Source organism: Arachis ipaensis, chromosome B9 (assembly GCF_059453495.1).
Source record: "Arachis ipaensis isolate K30076 ecotype BB chromosome B9, ASM5945349v1, whole genome shotgun sequence".
NCBI lineage: Eukaryota > Viridiplantae > Streptophyta > Magnoliopsida > Fabales > Fabaceae > Arachis > Arachis ipaensis.
Window position 1 is genome coordinate 30,772,279 of NC_142444.1, and position 25,560 is coordinate 30,797,838.

The 25,560-nt window shown below is 29.6% G+C and overlaps 2 protein-coding genes across 2 annotated transcripts; one reads left to right on the top strand and one right to left on the bottom strand.

Annotated features, from left to right (window-relative positions):
* Positions 1-234: 234 nt before the first annotated feature.
* On the bottom strand, positions 235-24,062 carry LOC107618007 (2-alkenal reductase (NADP(+)-dependent)). The gene is made up of 7 exons (XM_088500135.1): positions 23,860-24,062; positions 21,476-21,761; positions 8,234-8,411; positions 3,228-3,360; positions 2,457-2,490; positions 1,649-1,731; positions 235-745 (listed from the first exon to the last, which is right to left on the bottom strand). The coding sequence occupies exons 2-7, from the start codon at positions 21,707-21,709 to the stop codon at positions 358-360; spliced, it is 1,050 nt and encodes a 349-aa protein (XP_088356261.1). The 5' UTR covers positions 21,710-21,761; positions 23,860-24,062; the 3' UTR covers positions 235-357.
* On the top strand, positions 11,950-15,757 carry LOC110266254 (uncharacterized). Its single transcript, XM_088497939.1, has 3 exons — positions 11,950-13,737; positions 13,818-14,294; positions 15,477-15,757. The coding sequence occupies exons 1-3, from the start codon at positions 12,312-12,314 to the stop codon at positions 15,755-15,757; spliced, it is 2,184 nt and encodes a 727-aa protein (XP_088354065.1). The 5' UTR covers positions 11,950-12,311.
* Positions 24,063-25,560: the final 1,498 nt, after the last annotated feature.

Consider the following 25,560-nt stretch of genomic DNA (forward strand, 5'->3'; position numbering starts at 1 on the left):
TAGATACTTGCAGCTCTATTCATATGGAAATTAATAATTAGTTAGAACTATTATGTAGATGGGGAATCGAGTCCCCGCGGGGAATGGGGCCCCGTGGGGAATGGGGATGGGGAGCAATATTCCCCCACGACGGAGAATGAGGTGGGGATGGAGAGCAAATCTGAGGGCGGGGATGGGGAGCAGGGAGGCATCCCCCGCCCCCGCCCTGCCCCATTGACATCCCTAGCTTGAACATAATAGCAACAACGTTATTCTTATTGTTAATATAAAGTTCACCATACACTACATACATAAACTGAGAAGTTTGATATTTAAACCTTCTGCTATATATCTCATACTCTGTTTTCTATAATCCCTTCATTCTTCCTCTTCTACTAACCTAACAATTTTCTTTCCAATATTATTTCCATTGAAGAGGCCTACAAAAGCAGAAGGGACGCTCTCTATACCCAATGAGATGTCTTCAGTCACTTGTAATTCGCCAGTTCGAAGATAATTTGATGTTTTTATCATAAAATTTTGAAAATGGTGAATCATGAGGTCAGGAGTTAAAAATCCTTGTATGATGATTCTCTTATATATAACATTCACTAAATCTAGTGATGCTCTCTTTCTTATATCAATATACTCCGATGTTGCTCCACAAACAGCCACTCTACCAAATGTGTTCATATTATCAATCACTGCTTCCAGCATCTTGCCCCCAACATTGTCGAAATATATGTCAATTCCCTCAGGAAAGTACCTAGAATGAAATAAGAGCAAAACTACTTACGATACATTTTTTACTGAAAAAAGAATTTAAATTTATGTGTTATTTTTGTAAAACATAAAAAAATACAAAACTTTTTTTGAAATTAGGAGAATAATTAAAAAATTATAAATTAAAACTTCTAATTATTTTTATATTTTTGACACTTTATCCCATTTTTTTTGTTGTCACAATATTTTTTATTGATAAGTCAAACATTAATTCGCCAAAAATCTGAGTTCCATTTCCATTTGATATATATATATATAATAGAACTGTAAAATAAATATTGATTTATAAATAGCTTTGACCGAATCTGCAATTTTTTGAATTTATATTATTTGACCACTCATATTGAGTTATATATATGTGCTACTGTTATATAGAATTGAACTCAAAAAATATTAAAACTATTTTATGAGTAAAAAATTATTATTTATTTTAATTAAAAATCTTAATAGTTAGTAATTTAAATAAATAAGATGTAAAATTAAATTAATATTAAAAATTAGTAAATAATTATAAATAAATAATATTATATTTTAATCAAAGATTTCAGAAACCCTTAATTAATGAAATGGGATAAAATATAAGTTTTTAAAGCTAATTGAATCATCACACCACAGTCAGAATTTTGCTGTAGTTATTTCTTGATTTTGTGACGGTTTTAAGCAATATCTAAAATATTTTATAGTGAATAAAAAAGCATCACGTTTTCTAGTAATATTAAAAAAATAAAAAAAAGTTAAAATTTGTCTTATTTAATATTTATTAATAATTATAATAATTAATAAATATTAAATAAGATAAATTTTAATTATTTTTTACTAATTTATTTTGGTTATTAAACATTTTGGAACGCCTTAATACTTCAATTAAACTAAGTACATTTCATACCTTCTAAGAGTAGAGCTTTGATCTGTTTCTTCTTTGTAATTGAATGCGTCATCAAATACTAGCTTATCTTTAAGAAATGCAACCTACATAAAATTACACAAGAGTTACTGGGTTAGGCTTAGGGCTGCACACGGATCGAATCAGATTAGATATAGCCTAAAATTTTATCTATCCGCACTGTATTCATCAGATCGGATCGGATACGATATCCACATTTTTTCAGGTCAGATCCGATCCGATCCGATCGGATCGGATCAGATATCGGGTATATCCGTATAATTAAAAAAATATATTTTAATATTCTATTTGGCTATTTTTATAAAAAAATATCCATAAAATTTATTTTTCACCTATTTGAGCCTATTTACTCCTAAAATATTATCAATAAAAGTTCTCTTAAATAACAAAAAAAAATAATAACACAAGATTTAAGTTTAATTATTCTAAGTTGAAGTACAACATAAAAAATTAAAAACAAGATATCATAAAATTCATAAAACAATACACTAAAATTCATATCACATTAGGGTTTACTTTCTTAAACTATGCTATTTATATGAGACGTGTGGATATGCGGATTTGCGGATCAGATCTGCAAATATCACTACTAAATTCGCAATCCGATCCTACTATAGTGCGATCCGATTCGATGACTTTGCGGATCGAATAATATCCACAAAATTTGGATCGAACGCGGATAATTACCGCGAATATGTAAATATTATCCAATTCATGTGGAGCCCTAACGAGACTTTGTTAGTGATATACCCAATGCAAGTTGGATACCAAAGTATTAACAAGTGTTGACCTTGTTTTGACTTCCAACACAACCAACAACATAGTAGGGGTGTGCATGGGCCGGGTGAAACCGGGTTTGATGTGACCCAGACCCGACCCGAAATATATACCGGGCCTATTTGTTAGACCCGAACCCGACCCTAGACCCGATAAAACCTATACACTTTCGTGCCACGATTATACCGGGTAAAAATCGGGTGAAAACCGGGCCGTTAACATTATATTACCTTGATACCTTCTTGTAAGTTAGCATGTAAAAATATCAAAATTTCCAAGACTCCAACTATTATTTGACATGGTAAAATTCACTTAGAAAAATATAATAAGAACTAACTCTTCTCTAAAATTAAAGTATAACCATAATCAATACTAATATTGCCTAATAACACCAAATATTTAAATCAATACAAATAACATAAGATTATGCATTAGTCTAAAGTCTTATGCATTTTAAACATAAAACATTAACTTATAGTCTTATATATAATGACTAATAACAAAAAATATTAAGGTTTACAATACTTAAATTTCACATAATAATAACCATCATCCATCACTAATAACAAAAAATATTAATTGTGTATGATGACCGGGCCACCGGGCCGATTTCGGGTGACCCAATCTATGGCCCAGACCCGACCCGAAATAATGACCGGGTCTACTTTTGAGACCCATACCCGGCCCTAGACCCGATGAAATCACATCAAATTAGCCCCTAAAGTGTTCGGGACCGGACCGGGTCTTCGGGTCGGGCCAGACCATGCACACCCCTACAACATAGCAACCAAAAAGCTTTGCATATTGCCCAACCAAACTTCCAATACTTCCACAAGCTGCTGACACAAAAACCTTTTCTCCCCTTTTGGGTTTGCACAATTCAAAAAATCCCACATAAGCTGTCATTCCCCCAAGCCCTAAGAAAAAATCAAGATTTTATAATTTGCACTGCTGTTCAAATATAAGCGACATATATTGACGTAGGAATTTAGATTTTTTAAATTTAAGAATTTTATTTTAGAGAATAAAATAAAATTTCTCATTATTAAATATTTTTTTATATTTTTTTATAAATAAATAATGATGAATTATATTTTATCCTTTAAAATAAAATTTAAAATTTAAAAAATAAGAGAAATTAACTAATAAAAGATGTAATAGCATAATTAAAAAAGTGGAGACAAAACAATTTTATTATTATTATTAATTTTAAAATGAAATTACCAATTCGGTTAAGCTACCATCAGTTACAAAAAAATATCTATGGATAGCTTATTCGAATTGGTCATTTATATATATGTTAATATATAAATTTTGTTATTTTATCGACCAAAAATAACTTCAATAATTGATAATTGAGTAATATGTATAAAAAAAACTCATTGTTTTCCTTATCAAAAGAGGTAAATATCAAATGGATATTTGAGAGATTCTGATATTAACAAAATGGTACCTGACTTTTGTTATTAATAAAATGGTCTCTAAAAAATTTTAAAATTTAATAAACGTGTCCCCAAATTCGTCGGAACAAATCTTCGACAAATATACAATGCTAACATCTTCGACAAGTATACAATGCTAACATGGCCACCGTATTTTGATGACTTGGCAAACCACACCCCAAATTTAATCCCTACCTTCCGAGCGTAGACTGCTCCTCCATCTCCCTCTCCATTGCAGCCTTCCCCCGACCTAGCGCAACCTCTTTCCCCTCTCTCCCCATCGCAGCCTTTCTTTCCTCTCCCTTTCCATCGCAGCTTCCCAATGCACACTCTCTCCTTCTCTTTTGCTGTACATAGTTACATATCAATTTTTAAATCTATACTGATTCATAACACACGGCCCATGTGATTTTTTATGGGAAGCCGTATGCTTTCTGCTTAAATTTACATTCACAACAAACTAGTACGACACTCTGATTGTTCTCGTTGCACCACTCTTTACTTGCTGAAATGGCTAAGAAATTGTAAAAGTGATTTTCAAAGATTTTGAGAATGGTTTAAGGGGATTATGAAGTAGAATCAGAAAGAGGAAAGAAGAATGAAGCAAAGTAAACAGGGCTCTCTAAAACATTTGTCTCTTTGAAAATAAATAGAAGGGATAAATTGTCTTTTTAGCTGATATATATGGTTACGAATACGCAGTTAGCAGTTGTCAAAGCCATCTTCGATTGGCGAAATAGCATTTTGGTTAATAAAATGTTCTAGCTTAGATTAACATGTTTTAGTGTTTGTGTTTTATATAAGAAACAAAAGTAAAATTTAGTTTGATAAAATTTTTATTTTTTTAAAAATGATAGTATCTGTATTTAGAAAATTAAATTAAAAATAATTTTTAATAAGTACAAACAATAATAAATATGTTTGGTAAAATAATTTTTAAAATTTAAAATATTATAATAGACATTAATATAAAAATTAAATTTAAATATTAATTAATGTATGAGATTATATTAGACTTTTTAATTTTGATAAGTACAGACCAATTTTAAAAAGGGATTATACTACAAATCCAAGTATTTTTTCATCCAAGTTTTATCCAAGTAGGTCCAAAACCAACAAAAACCACTCTCATTAGAAGAGCGTCATTACACGCGCTTTATCTTCTTCTCTTCCCCCACGCTTCTTCTTCTTTCAAATACACGCATACGTCATCTTTTTCTTCTTTCAAATTCACGTATATCTCCTCCTCCTCCTCTTTCGTGCACGCAGATTCTTCTTCTGCTTCTCCTCCCCCTCCTCCTCCATCTCTTCTTCTTCTTCTCCTCCTCCTCTTTCGTTATCGTCGTCACCAACAACACCAACATTTTGCTAATGGATTATTTTTTTCAATCGAATTGAATGGAATGCAATTACTAAATTGAATTGAATTGAATTGAATGGACGCAAGTGTTCTGAATCTGAATCTGAATTGAATTGAATTGATAATCTCTAAATTGTAGATAGAGGTGTTTTGAATTTGATTTTATATAATGGATTATGTTTCGTTCATTTAGTACTATACAATTGTTTCACCATGAGTACGTATTCGGTTCATTATGCATAAAGCTGTTTGAATTTGATTTTATATAATGGATTATGTTTCGTTCATTCAGTACTATACAATTGTTTCACCATGAGTACGTGTTTGGTTCATTATGCATAAAGCTGTTTGAATTTGATTTTATATAATGGATTATGTTTCGTTCATTCAGTACTATACAATTGTTTTTACCATGAGTACGTGTTCGGTTCTCAAAAAGCTGTTTGAATTTGATTTATATAAGGATTATGTTTCGTTCATTCAGTATTATACAATTATTTCACCATGAGTACGTATTCGGTTCATTATGCAGAAAGCTGTTCAAATTTGAATTTATATAATGGATAATATTCTATTTATTTAGTACTATATAAATGTTTTACCATAATAACATGTTCCGTTTATTTCTGTTTTTGCATAATTTAAAACTTTTCCTCTTCACCTTCTACTGCTTCTTCACCAGAGAGAGAAGGAGGAAAAGACAAAAAAATACAGCAACAACAACAAAAGAATGACGATAAGGAGAAAACACGTGAAGAAGAAGGAACGCGAAAAAGAAGGAGGATAATGAGGAGGAGGAGGAATGCGAAGAAGAAGACGCTCCGTGCATAAATGAGCGTGAGAGGAGGAGAAGAAGAAGAAGAAGAAGAAGAAGAAGCGCGGGAGAGAAGAGAAGAAGAAGAAGAGAAGAAGCGTGGGAAAGAAGAAAGTAGGAAAAGCGCATGACCTAAAATTGCTTGAATAAACTTGAATGCCGAAATTGCTTGGATGTGGAGAATATCTCTTTAAAAAGCTCATTCTTAAGTGCTTTCGAAAGCAACCATAACTCTTAAAAGCGGTAAGTACGTACAGGCACGCTTTTTGATTTACCAATGCTTTTGAAAACTACAAACATCTCTTCGAAAGATTTTACCAAACCAAGGCTAAAGCTTAATTTGATAAGGCATTAAAGTTTTTATTTTTCAAAACCCGCTTATAAAAGCTAGTTTTGTAAAAATGGTAGCATATGTGTTTGGTAAATTAAATTAAAAATATCTTTTAATAAGCATAAGCAACAACAAATGTATTTCCTAAAATAACTTTTAAAATTTAAAACTATTATAATAGACATTAATGTAAGAATTAAATTTGAATATTAATTAATGTATGAGGTTATATTAATCTTTTTAGTTTTGTGATAAACACAAGCCAACTTTAAAAATTTTTTTTAGGGTTCGTTTGTTTTTGAGAACAGGACAAGATAAAACACTGAGAACAAGACATAAATGACAGAGACACATAATTTAATATTCTTGTATTCTGTTTGTTGATACAGTAGAACAAATTATGAAAATCTATTTAAGTCTCATTTTTTCATTCAAAAAATTTGAGAAAAAAATATAATTATGAAAAATTAACTAGAATAATGAAAGAAAAATAAAAAATAAGTTGTATTTTTTATTAGTATCTCTGTGTCTTTCTTGTTAGTATGAATACAAAATACATTAATTCAATGTCTTTGAATATAATGTCTTTTTTAATGTCGTATCTGTTAAATACTATTTTATGTCTCTATGTCTTTGTCTTAGTGTCCTATCACTGTAAATAAATGCATTCTTAAGTGCTTTTAAAAATATCCTAACTTTTAAAAGCTACAAATATAAATACATACATAAACTTTTTTAATTTAATAAATATAAAATAAAAAAATATAAATATCTAAAATACATGAACTTTTTGAATAGTGGAACCTACACTATCATCACCAATGCTATAAATTAATCTTGAAAAATTATCAAACTGATAAAATAAAAAATTATGAAATTAATTACTATTGAATTTTAAAACTTGTGTATGTTCTAAGAGTAAATAAATACTCTTATTCTGTGTTATTTATTTATCAGTTTGATATTAGTTTTTATTTTAGAGTTTAAAATTTTAAGATGTAGATGTGGTTTAAAATTTAAAATTTTAGCTGACTAATATTTTTAAAATTTAAATTAAAAATAATAACAATCATATAATATTAATATAAAAGATAATTAATTTATCATAGTAAGAAGGTTGATCTTAAAACACTTTAAAACTTAAAAGTTTTTCATAAAATTGAAGGTCGATCTTAAAACACTTTAAAATTTAAAAATTTCTCATAAAATTATAACTTTCATAGCGCGTAAATTTCATTATATCTTAATTTGAAAATAATTAGACTTTGCACTTTTTCACTTTACTAATATCATTCTTTATATATGGGATTGATCCATCTTCATATATTTATAAAGGAAAAGTCTAGGGGCAGTAACTTCTGTATTTTGTAGCCAGCACTTAACCATAAAAAAAAAAGTGAGTGATCTTCTATTATTAGATATAATCTTATACTATTAAAAAGACTATTAATAATCAATTGATGATTACAAAACACAAAAATTGCTGCCCTTAATATTTCTCATTTATAAATGTATGTTTACGGGACATTCAGTTTAAAGTGTTGGGTGAATATGAAGTTAGATTTTCCATATAACGATTCCAATATACTCTCAAGGACCAATACGACGATGATGACACATATTTTAGGGGAGAAAAACATGATATTACTCTTCCAATTTTTTTTTCACAGGGCATGATTTACTTTGCTTTAATTAATTAAAATATCAATTAATAATTAATTAAAATGTGTAGCCAATTGTGTAATTTTGTATAGGTAAGTATAGCATAAAGTGCTTGGCCATCTCTATAATAGCAAAGTATCCATGCAATAACCATGAGCCATGTAATTAATAAAAAGCTTACCTAGAACCCCGAGATGATAAGTGAGTGGAAATTCGGAGGGCTCTAATTTTCTCATGATGGTTGTTTCTTTCACAAAACAGTACTCAGCCCAAGTGAATACTCCAAGAACCAAATCATCTTTCACGAACTTATTGTTACCAGAAGCCACAACTTTTCCAATAACAGGACCATCAATTGCCTGGAAAGTGAATACATCAACACATAACATTTGAAACGCGAAGGAGGAGAAGGAAAAAAAAAAAAAAAACGCAATGTGAAAAATGGTCATAACAACTTAGTTAGATTTGATTAAGTATTTTATTTAATTGTAAAGTTTTATTATTTTTTAAAAATCAGTATATATATATATATATATATATATATTTGATAAATTAAATTATAAATAAATTAAGTGTAATATATGATCCTCTTGTAAAAAATGATCATAACAACTTAGTTAGACTTGATTAAGTATTTTATTTAATTATAAAGTTTTATTATTTTTTAAAAATCAGTATATATATATATATATATATTTGATAAATTAAATTATAAATAAATTAAGTGTAATATATGATCCTCTTGCAACATATTAGAGGTAAGTTTGGTAAATATTTATTTTTTTAGAGTGGCCTGTTATAGTTGGCATTTGAAAGATATAGATTTGTAAAATTAAAGTTGTAATACCTGTATGAATTTTTTAATAAATAAATGTAATAAGATAGTTATAAAGTATCTCATTTGTTCAGGAGAAAAGCATGCAAATTTTCTTAAACATGTCACATTGGCCGTGCAAAACAAAATACACATTTATAACTATCTCAGTTTTTGTTCCAACAAAATGAGATCATTTTACAATACGATTTGAATCCATTTAAAAAGTAAAAAACTAGTATAATTTGTTGTAGTATTAAAATTTTAAATTTTTTAATTTAAATCATAGATTATTTAAATATTACACTTTAAAGTTATTTAATTCAAAAATGTTTGAATTTAGTCACCAAAAAAAAATGTTTGAATTTTAATTTTTTTTCAAACAATTAATTAAAAAAACGTAAATTCATGTAAAAATAATTAATGATTTAAAATTTAGATTGAATTCATACCATCAATAACAACCATAATTAATAAAATTTAAAATAAAATAAATTATTAGTACCACAACCGTAATCTGTTAAAATTTTCAAAAGTTTTAAAAGTTTAAACTTTAAATTTAAATTAATATTTTAAAATATAATAGAAAGACATCTTGCATGATATTGCTCCTAAATTTCTCTTGCTTTACTTGGAACAAATTCAATTTGATTTTTTTTATTATTATTTTGACCTCTACTGCAAGGTAGTTAGAATCGCGTGTAAACTCGTGGAAACGCACATTATACGCTTTTACCTCATTTTTTCGTTGCGCTTCTGCTTCTCGTGCAGAACCAGGCTGCTCCGTGTGAAATCGCCATTAAAAATCGCAGAGTCGCCAGAATCGTAGCTTCTGCTACGTGGTTGCGTTTCAGGTGGAAGAAGTTTCTTTTTCTTGGCCCTGAGCCCCCTGATTGCAGCCCAACCCAACTCAATGGCCCAATCTAAATAGAAGACCATGGAAGAAGAGCCCTAGCAGAGTAACAGTCTCCAATCTCTTAATCTCCCTTACTTTTACAGTTTATCTCCAATTCTCCATGGCCAAAATTTCAAATTTTCACCTCTCTTAAGTCTCAATCTTTGACTCTATCTCTCTTTTCCTCTGAAATTTGAATTTCGCACGACCGGAAACCCCAATTTGGAGCATCGCTGACTCGCCGTGACTCCGTGAGGTTTACGGCTGGTGTTATCGACTCGGACTGGTGGTGGTTGGACTGCGTGAGGCCGTGAGCGTCACTTTGCGATTGCAACACATTGAGACTCTCTGGCTTAGTGGCTTTGCCTCTTTGTCTCTGTCTCTGGCTCTAGAATCTGGATTGGAATCTGGATCACTGGTTGCTGCTCTTCCCTTCCCCTTTGCTGCTAGTTCATCAGGTAAGTTAAGAAGAAGCATATCACTTTCTCACTCTAGCTAGTAATATAATTGAACGCTACTTCTGTGGTTCTATGTCAATATATGGCAAAATTTCATCCTAATTTGTGTTAAAAGTACAAGCAATGTACCTAACTAATTAGACTAATTAGGCCAATTTCATCCATCATCATATTGTTGTGGATTACCAGCATAGCTTCATCGGTAAATACCTCTCATAAATGACTTCGTGATTTGGCCTTACAAACCTTCTGTGTTGCCTTTAATAGAAAGGAGGTTAGCAAGTATAGGTTTATGAGTTGTGACTTTGTCATGAAAATGAAATTGCTGTGGCCTGTTTGATTTGTGTTTGACTAAACCTCTTGAATGGAAATAAGTATGTTTTGTTTTATTATTTTTATTTCTAGATGTAACAATGTTCTCTACCCTTGTGGTGTGCCTGAAGATGAGGAAATCGATGATGCTGCAAAAAACTAGAATGATAAAATTATCTCATTGTTATAACATAATTAGAGACCTCTTAAATTCAGGTTGTGTATTTATGTGTAGAGATTTGGATCAATATAGGTTGCCTATGTTCTGCTTGTTTAGACCTCTTGATTTCTACTGTTTCGAATTTGATTTTTCCTAGTTTGAAAAAGTTGAAGTAATGGTCTGATCTGGTCTGGTACTGCTATGCTTTCTTCTTGAATGTTGCTGCATAGTTGGATAGTCATGTTCTCTAAAAAGTGAGGTCTTTCTTATAAATGTTCAGGCTTGTATATTGGGTTAAAGTTTATGTGATGATAAGTGATAACCCATATTCCATTGACAATGTGGTATATAACCTTGCCGTTAGAGGTTTTGGAAAAGTAAATGCTAGAACTGATATTGATTTCTAAATTGACTCTCTTGATTCTATGATAGTAAAAATAAAATTTTATTAATTTATTATATAAAATTCATTCCTCATGTTTTTAAGTTCGGGTTTTGTTTAGTGTTCTTCAGTGTTTTGAAATGGCGGTTATGGCGGCGCCATAACGGTATGGCATGGCGGGTTTTGACCCTGCCGCCATTCACCGAACGCCGCGATGGGGTTATAACGGGGGGCGCCATGGCGGCCGCAATTGCGGTGGCACCATGGCGGGACGCAATGCGTATGGCGGAAATGGCGGGCTGTTTTGGGTTTTCCAGAAAAAAAATGAGGGTAGTTAGGGTAATTTAATAAACCTAGGTCAGATCCCACTAACCACTAACCCTAATTTTCAGCCCCTCACTCATAACTCCCTCCTCTGCCTCTTGTTCAAAAAAAAATTCCCTCTCTTCGTCTCTGTGCTCTCATCTCTGCGAACCAGAGTTCTTCACCAGCCCTCATCCATCGCCGCCCTCAGTCGCGCCGTCCGTCGAGCCGTCCATCACGTCGCCCGTCGCGCCGCCCAACGCGCCACCCAACGCGCCGCCCGTCTCTGTTCTCTCAACACTGCTGCTCATCACCTTTTGACACTGCTGGTTCGTGCCCCTTCTTCTCTGCTAGTCTGCTCCTATCTTTTTCTTTCCTCTCTTCCCTGCTGCCCATTCTTTCTACCCATTCTTTCTCAATAATCAGTGACAGTGTTAAACTTCTCTTCCTCCATTTTTTTGCATTCAGTATACAATGTCCACTTCTAGACAAGCCCTTGATTCTAATGCTCCTACCCCTGCCTCTGCTGGTCCCACTGTTGGTGCTGCCCCTGTTGGTCCTGCTCCCGCTGCAGCTGTCCGCTCTAATAGAGTTGACCCAGGCTGGAAATATATTAGTACAGTAGAAGAAGGAAATACTAATGACACCGTATGTACTTTTTGTGGAAAAATTATGAAAGGATGCATCACACGGGCAAAAGAGCACTTAATGATCAAGCCTGGAAACGTTGCTGGATGTAAAATGGTTCCAAAAGATGTTATTGCTGAATTATGGGAGTATTACCATAAAAAAAAAATCGAGGAAGACAAAGTGTTACCCCGGGAAGCATCGAAGAACAGAGTGTCAATGCTAGGGAACTTGACTTAGAGAGTTTGGGGTTTGGATTGTCGGAGGAAGATGCTCAAGGGATTGATGAACCTTATAATCCAGCTCCAATGGCAGCAGCTAGAGGGGGTGCAAGTAGTGCTAGAGGGGGTGCAAGTAGTGCTAGAGGTCCAATGGACTTGTTTGTTAGAAAACCTGAAACTGCCATTGCAAGAAACAAAAGAGAGAAATTGAGGCAGCAGAACATCAAAGAAGCATGTAATAAGGAAGCAGTTCGTAGAGTTCATCGATACATAGCACGGTGGTTCTACCATGCTGGGATTCCATTGAACCCGGTAAAGTTGAAGAGTTTTCAAGAAATGTTGTGGGCTGTTGGAAGCTTTGGTCCCAATTTACCTGCTCCCAGTTATCATGCTCTAAGGGTTCCACTGCTTAATGAGGAGTTGGATTACACCAAAGGATTGTTGAAGGGTCATAAAGAGCAATGGGAAAAGTATGGTTGCTCTATTATGTCAGATGCTTGGACGGATAAAAGGCAAAGGAGCATTATTAATTTTCTTGTAAACTCTCCAGCTGGGACAATGTTTTTGAAGTCTATTGATACTTCTGATTATGTGAAGACTGGTGAGAAATTATTTGAGCTTCTTGATGATGTTGTCGAGGAAATTGGTGAGCACAACGTTGTTCAAGTTGTAACTGATAATGGGAGTAATTATGTTCTTGCTGGTAAGTTGCTGATGGAGAAAAGGCCAAATTTGTTTTGGACTCCTTGTGCTGCCCACTGTTTGGATTTGATGCTTGAGGACATTGGGAAGTTACCATTAATTCAAAAAACCATAAAAAGGGCCATTTCATTGGTTAGCTTCACCTATAGTCACTCTAGCACGTTAGCTATGTTGAGACACTTCACAAATGGCAAGGAGTTGGTAAGGCATGCAGTCACCCGATTTGCCACTTCATTTCTCTCTTTGGAAAGGCTTTATGAGGAGAAAGAAAATTTGAGAAGAATTTTCACCTCGGATGAATGGGCAAAGAATAAGTTGTCAAATGAGGCAAAGGGGAGGGAGGCAACAAAGATTGTTATCATGCCCTCTTTTTGGAATCATGTCAAGTACACCCTTAAGATCATGGGCCCTCTTGTTCGGGTGCTTAGACTTGTTGATGGAGAGAAGAAGCCACCAATGGGATATATTTATGAAGCAATGGAGAAGGCAAAGGAATGCATCATGAAAACATTTCTTAATGATGAGAGAAAGTACAATGATGTTTTTAAAATCATTGACAACAGATGGAATTGCCAACTTCATCGTCCATTGCATGCAGCCGGTCATTTTCTAAATCCCGAGTTGTTTTATGACAACCCTCGGATTGAGCTGGATTTAGAAGTTACAAAGGGGTGGTTTGAGTGCATCACTAGATTGGTGCCAAGTCAAGCTGTGAAACAGAAGATATTGGAGGAGCAAGCACTATACAAGGCCGGCTATGGACTTTTTGGATCAGATTTTGCAAAATCTCAAAGGAAAAAGATTTCACCCGGTAAGATTGTTATAAATTTTACAAAGCTTTATAAATTTAGTTTGGTTAAAGGCTTAGACAAATTTATTTTAATTTTATAGCATTTTGGTGGCGAACATATGGGCATGAAGCTCCAAACATGCGAGACCTTGCTATCAAGATCTTGAGCTTGACTTGTAGTGCTTCTGGATGTGAGCGTAATTGGAGTATATTTGAGCACATTCATACTAAGAAAAGAAATAGGCTTGATCATGAAAGGATGGAAAGTTTGGTCTTGATAAAGTATAACCAACAACTCATCGAGAGGTACAACCTCAAAGATGAAGTTGACCCTATTGCACTCAATGATATTGATAAGTGTAATGAGTGGTTAGTGGGAGAAATTGGGACTGCCACCTTTCGAGATGATAGTGTGGATGATGATGCTGATTTCGTTCATCAAGATGACAACACTTTGAGTTGGAACCTTGTTTTTGAAGCAATGGGAGGACATGATCCTACAACAAATACTAGAAGACAACAAAATAGGAAAAGAAAAGAACCTGCAACTGCAAGAGGTGGTGCAAAAGGTGGACCAAGTGGGTCTAAGGCTTCAAAAAAAGGAAAAGGAAAGGCAGTAATTGTGGAAGAGGAAGAACCAGAATTTGAAGATGAAGAGGATTCTGAAAATGAAAAAGAACAAGAAGAGGAGATTCAATTCAATGATACCGAATCAGAGGATGATGAGGGAGCAGAGGGACATGATAATAATCGTGTTAATTTGGATGAATTTGATGAGAGCTAGAATCTAGATGTTCTATAGTTTTTATGTTGTGTCTTCTATTTTATGGCTTGCTTATGACTTTTGAGTTATGAACTTATGATTTGAACTTGATGTTATGTTTATTTGCTAAATTTGCTACTATATTTGCTATATTAATTGGATGTTTTATGACTAGAAAGTTGCTTATATAGATAGATTTTATAGTTTATTATATTTGCAATTTTTCTGCATGTTTTTTTGTACATATATGTGTATTTTTTAGGTAATCCGCCATTTCCGCCATTTTCCGCAACGCCATCCGCTATAACTTTATGGCGGATTTTTGGCTCACCGCCATGAGCCGCCATCCGCAATAAAAAACTATGGTGTTCTTGTCTGGAATTCTACTTTGCTAATTTCAAATTCTCTTTCTAAGCTTCCTTCCAGTCTTATTCAGGCATAAATCATAGTTTTGTTGAGTGGTTTCCTCTAATAAGTGCTTAATGACAATACATTGAGAAAATAGTAATCCTCGTCATCTTAGTTTTATATATGCCACTTTTTTTTTTGATATTGTTGAGTCCTTGCATTTTTGTTGGAAGTTCGATATGTTTCATGCAAATTATTGAGCAATCTGTCAAGCTCCAAGTGAGTTTTTTGTATCAATATATCAATAAGCTAGGTTTTGTAACTCAATTGACTAGAGTGCAAGGGATTTCAATATGCTGTTCTTAACCCCATAGCTATCAGATGGGGCTTTATTTTTTCCTGATCCTGACTTGAATCTTCTAATGCAATAAACATCTATGTGCTATAATCTTAGCAATTTTGAACATATCTTCATATACTGTGCTTGAATCATAAGATGATTATGTTCCTTGTTTAAACGCTTCTGTGAACTTAGATGGTTGTAATTGAAATTGAACACAATTCTATAATTTTTGTTAAATTGTTGAATTTTTGCTATGATATTGAATTGATTCATTGAATATTTACTATTTTCATTTTTTCTGAACAGGAATGACATCGACTCAAGCTAATGCAAGTAAAAATTCGACTAACATTCCAGCTTCTCAGTCAGAAAGTACAGCTGGAATCGCTAGTAAAAGAAAAGTTTCTAAGAATGCTCTTGGAAGTAGAACTGATGTAGGATGGGAGAACGGGATATCTGTTGGAGAAGATGGAAAGAAGATACAATGTAAATACTGTCATAAAAATTTTTCAGGAGGAGTTTATAGATTGAAACACCACTTAGCAGGAACTCAAAAAGATGTTGGGGCTTGTACAGCTGTTATTTGAGATTTATTTTATTTTCTGTAAAATTAGTTTTTGCTATTAAATTTTTCTAAATTTTTATAATTTACGAGTCATATTTACGTTCCTTCTTACGATTCAACGAATTACGATTTTGAGTTAGGTTAATGAGTCGAGGTAAAAACTACGAGTTCACTACATTGCTCTACTGTAACTATATCTATTTAGAAATAAAATTTGTATTAGATACAATATTTAAAATAAGACTAAAGAGAAAATATAACTTTTTAAAAAAATATTAAATATTACCACTTATATAATTCATTGAATAAAACATTATTGTAACATTATGACAAAAGCTCAATCAAAATAAATAAAATGTATTCAGTTATACTCTTACATTTTATTACTTTAATTTTTCATCATATTTTTATTAATTTTATAAAAAAAATGGATTCAAACCAATTTAATGTAAATTCTTTGTCAATTATTTATAAAATTTTAATTTTTTTTCAATTCAAATGTACAAAATTCTCAATTCTCACATCTATAAAATTATAATTTTTTATTGGAATTTTTTAAATTTAATGAGCCAAAACATGTAATGTGTTTTTTTTATTGTTGTTATGCTTAATTAAATAAAATTTAGATAATATTTTAAAGTCTATTTTTATTAATGGGTTATATTTTTAAATATGGTATATAATTATTAATGGTGTAAGTCTATAATTTTTATTTTAATTAATTTTTCACAATTTAACTGAAATTATTTGAAATAATTAAAAATCATAAAAAAATATAAATTGAATTGAGACTAAGAATTGAAATGACAAATTTTACATTGAGTTTCAACCTAATTTTTAGGGTAAATAACATAAACAAATTAAATGGCCTTCAATATTACACCAATATCCTAAAACAAAATAGCTTATATGCAGGGCAATTTATGTATATAAATTGAATGGACAAATTGTTTACCCAAATGTAACAATACAGATTTCATTACTTATGTGTCTTGAAACAAGTTTATGTAATTCGTGGAACCCTCCCACGTTTTACAAATTGTATATAAACCGTGGAAGCCTCCCACGATTTATGAAAGAATCAAATTATAGGAAAACCGTGGTTTTCTGCCACTGATTATGAAGGGAGCTTGAGTATAAACCGTGCCAGCCTCCCACGGTTTATGAAGAGATCGCATTAAATAAAAACCACCTTTGGACCCTACAACGGTTTATGAATAAGAGACAAAGCACACATCAACCGTGATGAATTTGTGTCAAAATTTTGTGCATGTTATATATGTTCCTTAGTTATAATATCTTAAATGTAACAAATATAGGATTACATGTTTGTTGGCGGTATCTTTAGGAAGGTAAAATGAAAATAAATAAGAGAGGGAGCTATTAGCACTTTTATTATAGTGATTTGTTTGGAGATTATTATTATTATTGTTGTTGTTGTTGTTGTTGTTGTTGTTGTTGTTGGAGAAAATATAAAACAAAGATAAGAAATAAAAAATATATATGCTCAAGCTGTATGTTTATACTATTTTTTTTATATTATAGTTAATCATATTAATATTGCAAGCAGGGACAGATGTACATATATAATTATGGGGCAATCGCCCCCACTACAATTTTAAAATTTTTTGAGTAGTATATGATAATAATATTTATTTGCCCCCATTAAATTATTGAATTTGACCCCATAATAATTTTTTATTCAATTTTTGGTACTTTATAGTCGATTTAAAAATTTTATATTAGATGTCATTAGAATGATCAATTCTCAATTTAAATGAAATTTGTGTTTTTTTTTTTTTAGAAATCGACTCGAAAGAGTATTCTTTATTCTTTTTTTTATATTAGTTTTAATTTTTTTCCATAACAATTGCATTAATTGAAAGAACTTTCTCAACTATGAATTTCAATACATATTGGCTTCTAATTGCATGAGAAGTAAATTTCTAGATAAGTATTTACTTATATATATGTAAGAATAATACTACACATCCAAGTTTTTTTATGAACTAAGTCTAACCAAGTTAAACAATAATACTTGAAATAATGTTAGTGATAACTGATTTTTGTTATCTTAGACTAACTTGGGTGGATTTGGTTAACAAAAGAACATGAATATGTAGCATTATCCTATATAAAAAGATAGATATTTCGATTGTATTGTTAAGAAAAAGATTACTTAATTTTTTTATAATACAAAACCTAAATAATAAAATTTTAAATTATATGTTATTATTTAAATTATTATTTTAGTGTTTTAATTTGTAAATTAGATATTTTAAAAACTAACCATATTATATATATTATATGTATATAGAAAATAACCGCCTGTATATATATATATATATTGAAATAAAAAATATACATTAAAAATAAATTAAACAATACATATATTTATATACAAATACATAACGATTAATGAATAATTTGATAACTGATTTTTATATACACATAATATTTTTATTATAAAAATTATTTTTTATATATATATATATTGCCCCACTATCAAAATTTTCTGGATCCGTCACTGATTGCAAGTATGATGAGGAGTACATGAAATTTCAATTATGAATAAAAAATATATATGCTCAAGCTGTATGTTTATACTAATTTTTTTTTATATTATAGTTAATCATATTAATATTGCAAGTATGATGATCATGTGCTCCTCATCATACTTGCAATATTAATATGATTAACTATAATATAAAAAAAATAGTATAAACATACAACTTGAGCATATATATTCTTTATCCATAATTAAAATTTCACATTTTTTATTTCTTATCTTTGATTTATATTTTCTCTAATAATAATAATAATAATAATAATAATAATAATAATCTCCAAACAAATCACTATAATAAAAGTGCTAATAGCTCCCCTCTCTTATTTACTTTTATTTTATATTCCTAAAGATACCGCCAACAAACATGTAATCCTATATTTTTTACATTTAAGATATTATAACTAAGGAACATATATAACATGCATAAAATTTTGACACAAATTTATCACGGTTGATGTGTGCTTGTCTCTTATTCATAAACCGTTATAGGGTCCAAAGGTTTTTGTTTAATGCGATCTCTTCATAAACCGTAAGAAGATGGCACGATTTATGCTCAAGCTCCCTTCTTCATAATTCGTGGCAGGAAACCACGGTTTTTCTATAGTTTGATTCCTTCATAAACCGTGGGAGGCTTCCATGGTTTATATACAATTTGTAAAACGTGGGAGGTTCCACGGATTATATAAACTTATTTCAGGACACATAAGTAATGAAATCTCTATTATTGCATTTGGATAAACAATTCGTCCATTCAATTTATATACATAAATTGCCCTTATATACATGTCCTAAATGTTTCTATATAAATCGAATCAATTACATTTGATTTACACTTTTTAGCATTAAATCGAATTAATTAGATTCGATTTAGCATGTATTTGTTGTACCAGTAATAAATCGAATAAAATAAATTCGATTTACTACTAATACAACGTTAATTGATTCGATTTACTATACATTTGTATATAGTATTGATATTTACTACTTTTAATATGATTGTTTATTAACTTTAAAACATAAATGTCAATAAAAAATATCTCCATTTAAATTTAAATAAAATATAAAAAAATCCAAATAAATAAGAATAGAAATTCAATTTTTGTGTTTTAGTTCAAATTCTAGAAAGTTTATATTTTTATAAAGGGTAAAGTACTAAATTGGTCTCATACGTTTGAGCATAATCATGTTTTGATCCTTAAGGTTTAAAGTGTCCTATTTGAATCCAAAAAAAATTTTATTTAGCTTCAATGTAGTCCCACCGTGAGGTCAAAGTTAAATAATTAACATAATATCTTACATATATAACAGCAGTACAATAACAAGGTCGATAATCTGTAAAACAAGTACAAGCTCCAGAGACACAAAATTAACCGCAAATGCATCAATATATTTATTTATCATTCTCTTTAGTTCTATAGAAAATATTTCATTTAAATTATAAGAATAATGATAAATAAATGTATTGATGCATCCATGGTTGATTTTGTACCTTTAGAACATGTACTTATTCTCCAGATTACCGACCTTGTTCTTGTACTGCTGTCATGTAGGACATTCTGTTAATTATTTAACTTTGACTTCACGATAAGACTATATTATATTGAAGCTAAATGAAATTTTTTTAGATTCAAATAGCACACTTTAAACCTTAAAGACCAAAATAGGATTACGCCCAAATATAGGGAACCAATTTAGTACTTTACCCTTTTATAAAAATCAGGGCAATTTACCAAAATATAACTTTTTAGTAAACTATGTAAATGCAAGAGAGGTCCCACGGATTCCAAATTAAACATACATAAACCGCTATATTCCCTCTAGCGATTTACGTTGAAGTAAAATTTGGCCGGAAACCGCGTAGGGGTCTCGCGGTTTCTATGGAGACTGCAAATTGGCATAAACTTCGAATTCTTTTGCCACTAAACCTAACACAAATTTCATACAACAGCAACCATGAATGGATCAAGCACCTCTAATGGCAGCCGTTCCTCCACCTCAGTCTCAGTCTAGAATGGATCAAGTAATATTAGAGGTTGAGGCGGAGAAACGGCTGCCATTAGAGGTGCTTGATCCATTCATGGTTGTTGTTGGATGAAATATGTGTTTGGTTCAGTGGCAAAAGAACTCAAAGCATTTGCGTTGTTCTGATTTTGATGAATTGGATCTTGAAACTGTTACATGAAAGCATTTGCTCTGTCGCGGTTTATGCCTATTTGCAGCCTCCACAGAAATCGCAAGAGCCTATCGCGGTTTCTGGCCAAATTTTGCTTCAACTTAAACCACTGGAGGAATGTAGCGGTTTATGTATGTTTGGAATCTGTAGGATCTCTCTCGCGATTTACATAGTTTACTAAAAATTTGTATTTTGGTATCCATTTTGTAAAAGTTGTATCTCGATAAATTTAAATCTCAATTGTTTTATTTTGGTAAATTGCCCAAAGAATCATTACCGGAACTTTTGATGCTGAAAAAGTTAATATAAAGTATAGCTCTCTAAGATGATATAGGGGTTAAAACTTAAATTTTTTAGCATCAAAAGTAACAAATAGTTATATTTTATATAAGAGGGTAAAGTACTAAATTGGTCCCCTACATTTGGACATAATCTTGTTTTGGTTCTTAAGGTTTAAAATGTCCTATTTGAATCCAAAAATATTTCATTTAGCTTCAATATAGTCCGATGTCAAAGTTAAATAATTAATGGAATGTCCTACATGACAGCAGTATAAGAAGTAAGAACAAGATCAATAATCTGGAAAACAGGTACAAGCTCTAAAAGCACAAAATCGACCGTGGATATATCAATATATTTATTTATCATTTTTCTTACAATTTAAATGAAATATTTTCTACAGAACTAAGAAGAATGATAAATAAATGTATTGATAAATTCACGATTATTTTGTAACTCTAGAACTTGTACTTGTTCTCCAAATTCTTGATCTTGTTCTTATACTGCTGTCATGTAAGATATTCCATTAATTATTTAACTTTGACTTTACAATGAACTATATTAAAGCTAAATAAAATTTTCTTAAATTTAAATAGAATATTTTAAACTTTAAATATTAAAATAGAATTATATCCAAATATAAAAAATTAATTTAATATTTTATTCTATATAAAATAACTAATTATATTTATATAATATGTAATTAAAATAATAAATACCTTGCCGGGAGTTATGCGGGTGGAATAGCTGATAGCATCTTGGGAAGCGCTAAAGCTCTTCATGCGGTTGATCTGAAATGGGTCAATAGAGATATACAGATTCTTCACTATCATATCATCACTTCCTTCCTCTACTGACAAACCTAAAGTCTCTGTTTTTATCTCAAAATCTGACTCTTTTGGTGCATCTTCGAAGTAATGCTTTATCACTATGTATTTGTTACTCACTTCCATTTTTTTTTTAATTTCACCTTTGCCTCTACTTGCTCTGCTTGTCCCTGTGCCTCTACAGGTTGACAGAAAAGAATGAATGCTTGCATGTTGCATGAGGCTTTTAAAATGCGGGAAGGATATTGAAAAACGTGTAATTCTTAGATATATAGAGGAAGGAAGAATTTTTTTTTTTTTATAATTTTTTGAAAGATGACGAGATCCTAACAAAAAAAAAAATATTTTTGGCGAATTATATTTAATTCTGTGAGACTAATCAGTTCTTTTATTAATAATATTTCTGTTGAGTAAATGAAACTTGTTTATCTAACACATTAGTTGTTTAATTTATCTATTAAACATCAATTAGAATTGACAAATTTTTTTATTAAAAATCTCATTATTTTTGGATAATTGTCAGGAACTATTTATTATTTTTTTCTCTATTTTTTGTTACATTTTTAGATATTTCACTAAATTTTTTATGTAAAAATTATGAAATATTAGTGATTTTTAAATTTTTATTTTACTCATAAAAATTGAATAGAGAAATACATATTATTATATTAATAAAAATAATATTATTATTTATTGTTATCAATCGTATCTATTTGTTATTAGTTATTCTAAAATATTAAAATTTAAATTTTAATATTAAATTTACGTGGTTAGTTGACATAAACATTCTCATTTATTATATCTATTTTAGATAAAATATTATGTCAATTTTTTTATTATCTATTATAAAATAGAATATATACTTCTTTTAATAATGAGTTTTTATGTGAATTATTATGATTAATTTAAATTGACTACACCTAAAATTTAACATAATCCTAATAATATAATATCTTAACAACTTTTTTAAACAACAATGAAAAGATTAAGAAAAATATCCTCCATTCAATTTTTATAAATAAAAAAATTTTAAAATTACTAATATTTTTTAATTTTTACACAATAAATTTAGTTATTATATCTAAAAAATAACAAAAAATAAAAAAAAAATTCTAAATGAGTCCTGCAAATTATTTTCAAAAAATAATGAGACTCTTAATAAAAAAATTTGTCAATTCTAATTAGCATTTAACGAACAAATCAAGAATTTAATGTATTATATAAGTATGTTCTATTAACCCAAAAAAATATATTAACAGAAAAGTTAATTATTATCACGAAAAATAAAAATCAAGGGCAGAAAAAGGATTTTTTTTTATCGAAAAATTCATTATCTTTTTTCTCTAATTATTATCACAAAATAGTTGAAAATATTTAATATAAAAAAGGGTGTATATATATATCATATTAAATATATGGTAAAATTAGCCACTAATATATAATATATATTAAAATATAAAATATATATTAAAATAAAATTAAATAATATATATTTATATACAAATATATAATAAATGATATTAGAATATATATATATATATGCTCCATAAAACTTTTGTTTTCGTATTTCTGTCTAAGGTTGAATTACATACATAAATAATATATTATGAATGGAGGAGAACTTACACTGTGTGTCTAACAAATAATAAAATGACATATGCATCACTGTTGTGTATATATATGTTTTTTAAAGAGAAAGTACAAAGAATTAATTTTTAGTTAATTGATATTAGTTATTTTTTAAATTTAAAAATATTTTTTAAAATTTAAAAGTTAAAATTAAAGATTTATAATTTAAGATAAATAAAATAATTTTAAAAAATTAACTAATATTGATTGAAAACAAAATTAGCCCTTTTTTCTTTCTACACCTTAAATTTTCCATCATTTCACTGAAATCATCTCCTATTATATTTCGAGTTTAAATCTTCTAAATTTTATATTTTTATTTTAGAAAATAAAATGATATTTTTTATCATTGAATATTTTTTTTATATTTTTTTTTTGTCTTACCTATAAAATAAATGGTAATAAATTATATTTTACCCTCTAAAGTAAAATTCAAAATTTAGAGAATTCAAATCTATATTATAAATTATCCCTCCCCATAGAGTTTAGACTCACACCAAACGGTCCAAATATTAGCAATTTAATTTACTTCTTTAGTTTTTTCACTAACCATATACGGATATACCAATGCAACCTGCATTATTCTACAATAAAATTGATTTCAGTTAAGTACCCTCAGAAAACAGAACATGCACCTTAAAACTAACCTTTTAACACAAAAATGAGATTGTTGATCCTGGTAGCCACAACCAACTGGAAAAGAACTGCGGACGGGAGGAAGGAAATTAATTAATTAATTAATTATGATTAGAAAGTGAAGAGACAAGTGCAGCATATCAGTCACCACCATGTTATATTGCCCCCAAATTAGAAAAAGTGAAAAACAATTACTTCTTGAATTCGTTATAGCCACAAAATAAAATTGAGGATATCCTCGTAATTAACCACGAAGAACACGTGCAAGTAGATAAGCAACCCCGACAAATCAAGCACCTAAAAATATCGATAACGTTTGCAAGGTAGGAAAAAATAGTTCAAATAATATAAAGTTATTTTATTTAATTTTTATTAATTATTACTATAATTATTTATAATTTTAAATACAATAAATATATAATTATAAATATTATATGTATACAATTATATATATATATATATATATATATATATATATATTAAATTAAATAAAATAACTTTAGGTGTTATCTTTTAGTCTTCCTAATTTTACAGCTAATATAAATATATAGGCTTATTAGTTACCCATTCAAATCTTCCTATTTTTTTTTCTTCCTCATTTGACTCTCCTTTTGAGTTTGTTTGCTCCAAACGGAAAAGAAACATCTTTTTGTGTTACTTCCCTACCCTTTTTCCTTTTTTTTATCTATACATAATTAGAATATAAATAAAATTCTCTTCTAGTTTGCTCTTGTTTGTCATAATTTTCATTTCGTTTTTTTTATGTTTCATTTATTGGTTTATTAATGATATTGTTGTTGTTTATTTATTTGTTATTTTTATTATTTAGCTGCAAATACTCTTCTTTACTTAATTTGGGTAAAACAAATGTTATTTAAATTATATTCATTTGCATACTTTATTCTAAGCTAAGCTAAGTGCTTTACAATGGATGTGTTAGAGGTCCAAGTTAAAAATGACAAAGACGTAAGACAAGAATGGGGTTGAATCATATTAGGATAATTTTCGTTGAAGCAAGTAAATTATAAATTCTATCAAGTCTTTGAACTTGTATGCAATGGAATATGTTAGCATATATAGTTCAAGAAATTCTTTTAGCTAATTGATTTAATTTCAAACAACTTCTAATATTAAAGAATAATTATGATGTGTTTTAAAAAAAAATTAACCAAGACAGTTTGTTGAGTTTGAGTTATTTATTGTGATAACAAATATTTAGTTAATTTATTGAGAATTAATTTTAATCTGTGATTTGATTGAATGTGCTATAAAATTTCAGGATTGTTAATGATATTAATACCGAGTTTGTTATGTTTAGAAAGAATCAACTATCAACAACAAGACACAAAAAGAATATGTAAAGATTTACTACTGTCAAATAGAAAAAGAAAGTATCATGATAACAATGAAAAATAATTTGCTACAACGGCTGGTAAAGCTAGGATTTCGCTACTAGAAGAAGAATTAGTTTTCAAAGAAACTAAAGGAGAAAATTCAGAAATCAAACACTACACATTGGGTGATATTCTTTTTCATTTTGGTCTCAATAGATATATTAAGTTTTTGTTTGAGTCTTCCTTATATACAAAAAAGGCTTATGATGAAATGAGATATTATTTGGAAAAGCTTATGAGTGAAAAGTCTTCAACTAGAAAGAAAAGTCAATTCAGTTCAAGATTAAGTTTGTGTCTTTGTCTTGGCGTTATTGTTTG